Consider the following 5,570-nt stretch of genomic DNA (forward strand, 5'->3'; position numbering starts at 1 on the left):
CATGGGGTGCCGAGGCCGATGAGATGTGTCGCACATTCGTGTGTTTCCCCCGGGATACGTCCGGCCTGCGGCCGTGCACCGTGCGGTGGGAGGGGGTGGCGGGGAAACAGTGTGGGCGGCGCCAACGCAGCGGGAGGGGCGCGGCGACGTTGCCTCTTGGGCGAGTGCGTTTGGGAGGGTATCCTTCGGCGGTTAGTGCGTGCGTGGGGTGCACTACCGCCACCGAAGTGCTGCGGGTGGTGTTGCATCTCGCACCGCAGCGTGCTTGGTCGGGTAAAAAAAAGAGGAGAAGCTGAACGGTTTGGGGAGACTTCTTCTTTTTATCCCTCTTCTCAAAGTGCGCTTCTCTTCATTTGTTTGGGGCGCGGGGCGTTGTAATTGTGGAACTCGGTGGGTTTTCTTGCGCCCCAGGGAGAGGGTTAGGGGGCAAACTTTGCCACGTGTTTCCTTTTCCCCCTTTGGTGCGGGGCCCCATTCGGGAAGTGGGCGCCAGAGGCCCCGCGACGCGACGCAACTGCGGGCGAGGGCTACGGCTCGGTGGCGGGGGACATGACGGCGTGGACTGGTTCCCGTTTACCTGCAGCAGCGGCCGGCGCAGTGAGAATTCTGCGGTTGAGTGGGCAACGAGAGTTGCCTTTGCGGAGGCGTGCCTTTCTTCGTGCTTCTGCCTGAACACTAGTGCTGCTGCGTGTGGGGCAGTAGGATGCTTTTTTTTTTTTGGTGACTGCTCTTTGTGTCATTGGCTCTGGGGGCTTCCGCGCTGCGTTTTCCTCCCACGTGTGCGTGTGTGTGTGCGGTGGCGTGTCTCTCACCGGCGTGGCGAGCGCAGTGCACGGGCGGCAACCCCCCGCACCCGCCACGCTGTTGCTGTCGTCGCTGACTCTCCCCAACACTCTGCCGGTGAGTGCGTGGGGCGCCCACTTGCCGTCGCGGTGGTTCTTCTGCTTGAGTGTGTGTGTGACTATTTTTTTTTTCTTTCTTTCTGCCTCTCATTCGTCTTTTGGCTGGTGGTTGGTGCTCGGCTGCAACTCAAGCCAACAACAACCACAAGTAAATAAGTAAAACAAACAAGGAAAGAAATGCCTGGAAGGAATGAACAACAACTTAACGCTTCTGCGGAGAGCCCTGCCACTGATGTGCCGCTGCCCCCGCGGCATGCAAGGGCGGAACCCGACAGCGGCGATTCCACAGCACCCCCTGCACAGCGCCGGAGGGTCGAAGCACCTGCGGACCCGCGCTGGACCCTTCACAGTACTGTGAAAGGAGTACTGCTTGAAAGAGAAGGACAACTCACCCAGATCAAACTGAATGACTTCCTCCGTAATGCATTGGGCGGCAGAGGAGTCGTTGATGCCAACGAGAACCTTCCGATCGAATCTTTTATTGTAAGCCCCGATACATTTATCACAAATGAAGATGATCTGCGCCTAATACTGTCATTGCCATCTTTCAAAGCGGTAAGAGAAGCGATTGAAGATGTGTACAATCTACGTGCCGACGCACGCAAGCTTGCGGTCCAAGGCGTGTCTTCCCTCGCTCAATGGAAGGAATTTCCACAGAAGGACACGGTTACTCTTCTTGCTAAGGGGGAGCTTGACGCAGCCCTTGCCGCGGCGGAGGCAAACGAAAAGGCAAGGCAGGCAGAGGAAGAAAGGGCAAAACGGATAGATGAAATTTTCAACCGGCCGTTGCCGGAGGGGTTCTATCTCTCTGTGTTCAACGCGAAGTGGAGTCACGTCTTGGAATTTTCAGAGGGCGAAGGGAATAATATGGTGGTGCGAATGCAGGTGCGTGAGGGCCAACCACCGGCACAGCTGTGGGATTACACGCGGGATGGCATAACTCTTCTGCCGGTGGAAGATGCGGGGCAATTTGTCCCACCGCGCCCCAGGCTGGTGATACTCTCGTCCGAGCATGAATGGCCTTACTCACTGAGGCAGAGAGAGGACATTGAAGATTGCTACATTAACCGTGAGGTGGAGCGGGTGTGGCGGGTTGTCCAGGGCGATTTAGAGGGAGAGTTTGGCGCCGCAGTTAGAGGCGTGCGTAAAGTGAAGCGGCGTCTCTTGATCGGAACACCCGGCATCGGGAAGTCAATGGGTGTCGGCTCCTACCTCCTGTACAGGTTGCTCCACTACGACACCGCAAAACTCCAGGTGGTTGTGTACTGCTTTGGGGGGGATTTGGCATTCGTGTTTGAAAAAGAAGAGCAAACGGTGACAAAATACAAGGGTAAGGTCAATATTACCGACCTTATGGAATATTTGGATTGGCGTGGAAAGAAGGGGTATGTTATCTACGACGTGGATGAAAAGGGTTATGAACCGCCGGGGGATTATCCGCCCTCCAAGTCATGGGGCATCATTGTGCTGTCATCTCCGAACGAAAATAACTTCAAAGGATGGGCGAAGCAAAAGGGTGCCGACCTCGTCGTTATGAATTGCCCTGACGAGAACGATGTGAAGGCGATGTGTGCTTGGGAGACGCGTGCTGATTCTGCAGGGGAGCAGACAGAATACTGCGAGAAGATCAACAAACGCATGGATTATGTGGGACCGATTCCACGAAGCATTTTTGATGACGATAAGTATAGGAAACGAATCACTGTGACAACGGAGGTCGTGGGAATGATTAACGCTTCGAATGCTCATAATTACCTTTTAATGGGCGAAGGGAAAATGGTGCCTGCGAATGACGCGTCTCACAAGCTGGTGAAGGCTGTCCGATTTAGAGGAGAGGGCGGTGATGAGACGTTTGTTAACCTGCCGGTTTGTTTACGCCTCGGACATCGACTAATCTCAAAGTTGACGGCGGTAGGCAAGCAAAATGATTTTTTGTTCCAAGTATTGAGGCTGAGGGATTCGCTTTTATCAGAAGCTCTGGAACAATATGGAGTGCACGCATTCACGATTAGGGCCTTTGTGGATAATATAATAAAGAGGCTCAAGCCGCTGAAGCCACCAAATGGACGTGCGCCACGGCCATGCGTGCTGCAATCAAACCCTGAAACGCATCCAGACGGTTCAGTTGAATTAACTGCTGGGAAGTACAATCCTCCGAAGGTTGATGTGAACTACAAGGTGCTGTACGCACCGTGGGACAGAAACTTTCCGCTGGTGGACGGCTTTTTCTTCGTCGAGTCACCGTCGGGAAGGACGATGGTTGGGCTGCAGACAACTACGGCGAAGGAGCATGACACCACCGCCAGCACTGTGGAGCTGTTCAAACAGCAGATGAAAGACCATTTTAATGGCTGGGAAACTTTCGCGGAAGGCTTGTCGTGGGAGATTATTTACGTGCAGCATAAAGACAGTACGCCAATAAACACGTGGCAGAAATGTGCTGCCGTCGCGCAAAATGAACCGAAGCGGGGAGAAGGGGAAACTGTAAAGAAAAACAACGGGGAGGAGCAAAAGAAAAAAAGAAAGCGGAAGACGAACAGAAGATTAAGGACTCTTGGAATAAAGATGTATATCAGTACCAGGTAGCGATATCAGCAAACGATGTCGGATCCGTAAAAAAAGCCCAACATCAGCGACAAACAGAGGGGCAAATAAATAATGACACAACAACCCAAAATCAGCAACAGCCAGCGAAACAAGATAATACTGGTACAACAACCCAAAGTTAGCAACGATCAGCAACAAAGAGTCAAAAGTAAGAAGTAGCAATTTGAGTTGCAGGAGGAATACTTTATTAGGGAAGATTTTTTGCATCGTTGGATATTTGTGTGTGAATAATGAGGCAATAATTAGTAAATCACTCTGCTATGCGCTATAGAATCATTATAGCCAGTGATATTGGAGTAGCAACTTTTTTTTTGTGCGAGGTTGCATCAGAAATGATTCCAGCTTGTGGTTGCGTGCCAGCAATACTTCATAAATAATATCCCATTTGTTTCTTAGTTTACTGCTGTATGTAGGGAGAGCTTGGGCAAAAAAAAGGGTGTGCTTTTGCAGGCTGAAGTGAGTTTACCAACAATGAAAAAAAGAAAGCAAGCATGTTCTCTAGCACACAGCCATCATGTGTGTCCGGATGCAGAGTGGATGACCAGCATCAAGGCACTGGCGTCTTGGGTGCGGCGTAACGGCCCGGCGGCGGCGTTTTTGTTTTTGTTTGATTTTCCTTCCGGCACCGTTGCCGCCGTATGAGTAGTTGCGGTGTGGACGGCATCCTCGCCCTGGACGAGAGGGGAGCAAACTGTTGTTGTCGTCCATTTTCATCAGGGTCACACAGCGGCGTTGGCCACGTTGCGGGGTTGCAGGTTGTATATATATGTATATATTCACAGTGCCGCGGAACCCCAAAGTTCCTCCGGGGCCATTTTGCGGGGGGTCGGGTCGGCCCCTGCGTGTGTCGCGTGGGGGCGTCCATTGGAGGAGCGTGCGTCGGCGCTGCCCTGTGCGTGTGCGAATGCGCCGGGGCCCTCCGTCGCGGGACGCTCGTTTCCTCCGGGTGCGTTGCGGCGCCAGCTGTGACGCAGCTGCAGGGCGCCACCTGCCGGCAGCAGACGGCATTGCCTCGGGCGGAAGAGGAAGAGGAAGAGGGCGAGAGTTTCGGGCTGGAACGGGTGCGAAATGAAGAAAAAAAGAAAGAGGCGGCAGTCTGGCTGGCGCAGGAGGCTAGAGGCCTGGCAGCGAGTAGGAAGAGCACGTAAACCAAACTCGTCGCAAGCTTGCACTGCGCCGCGTGCGGGAAAAGCTCAGGGGCTTTTGTCGCCCCCGGCAGCGTTGATGCGGAAGAGTTCGACAGGGTCTGTCCAGGAATTGGCGACGCGGTTGGCGGGGCGCTTGAAAAGGGCGGCGCAGCGGAAGACGGCAGACGACGTCCGCAGGAGGAACCACTTCGCGCGGGCATGCGGAGAACTTGAGATTCCAAAGCGAAAAGGCATTGAACTCGAGGAAGCGGAGCAGCACAAGGCAGAGCGGGCCGCGGCGCCCTTTTTTTTGTTTCTCGTTCCGACCGTGGCGGGCGCCTTTCTGATTGCCACCGCTCGCCTCCCTCCCCTGCCTCTTGCCTTTCCACAGTCCTTCCCGCGTGCGTCTTCTCACCCCCCACCCAGTTGCCGAGGGCAGGTGTGCGGCGTCTCGCCTGGGGCCTTTTCCCGCCGCTGCGGGGAGGTGGCGGTGGGGTGTGCGCCCACCCGCGCCGGGGGTTGGCGCGGAGCGGCGGAGGCGCTTGGGCGTTGCGGGGCGCCAAGGCGTCGTACTCGCACGAGTCCCAGCGCGGGGCGGCGCACAAAACCGTTACGTGCAGCAGCGGCAGCGGCGGGGCACGTGGCGGCAACCCACGCCCCACGCCACGGGCCCGCTTGCTTTTTCAGGTGGCGCTGGAGCCGTTGAGTCAACAAGCTCCCGGCCACGGCTTCATGTCTTGGCGGCCAAGACGCGTAGCTCCCTGGAGGAGGCCGCGGAGGGTTTTTGCATTCTGAGCGTCGTCGTCTGTTCGCCGTGTACCGCGCCTCCCCGTCCCGCGATGCGTCGTTCGGTACCCTCCCCCCCTACGATTATTTTTGCGTCCTTCGGAGGCTGAGTGCCTGTGGTATGGGGGCGCCTTCCAAGCAAGTGTAC

General features: G+C 55.6%; 3 protein-coding genes across 3 annotated transcripts, besides 1 other annotated feature; all 3 read left to right on the forward strand.

Moving 5' to 3' along the window:
• Window positions 1-964: 964 nt before the first annotated feature.
• Window positions 965-1,001: a microsatellite.
• Window positions 1,002-1,079: 78 nt separating this feature from the next.
• Window positions 1,080-3,488, forward strand: Tco025E_08073 (retrotransposon hot spot (RHS) protein; the record flags this gene model as incomplete). The annotated part of the gene is made up of 1 exon (XM_029374930.1): window positions 1,080-3,488. One exon carries the CDS (start codon window positions 1,080-1,082, stop codon window positions 3,486-3,488), a length of 2,409 nt encoding a protein of 802 aa, XP_029224943.1.
• Window positions 3,489-4,147: 659 nt separating this feature from the next.
• Window positions 4,148-4,657, forward strand: Tco025E_08074 (uncharacterized protein; the record flags this gene model as incomplete). Its single annotated transcript, XM_029374931.1, has 1 exon — window positions 4,148-4,657. One exon carries the CDS (start codon window positions 4,148-4,150, stop codon window positions 4,655-4,657), a length of 510 nt encoding a protein of 169 aa, XP_029224944.1.
• Window positions 4,658-4,733: 76 nt separating this feature from the next.
• Window positions 4,734-5,342, forward strand: Tco025E_08075 (uncharacterized protein; the record flags this gene model as incomplete). Its single annotated transcript, XM_029374932.1, has 1 exon — window positions 4,734-5,342. One exon carries the CDS (start codon window positions 4,734-4,736, stop codon window positions 5,340-5,342), a length of 609 nt encoding a protein of 202 aa, XP_029224945.1.
• Window positions 5,343-5,570: the final 228 nt, after the last annotated feature.

The sequence above is a fragment of the Trypanosoma conorhini genome (assembly GCF_003719485.1).
Source record: "Trypanosoma conorhini strain 025E chromosome Unknown Tco_14.4_contig_00694, whole genome shotgun sequence".
Lineage (NCBI taxonomy): Eukaryota > Euglenozoa > Kinetoplastea > Trypanosomatida > Trypanosomatidae > Trypanosoma > Trypanosoma conorhini.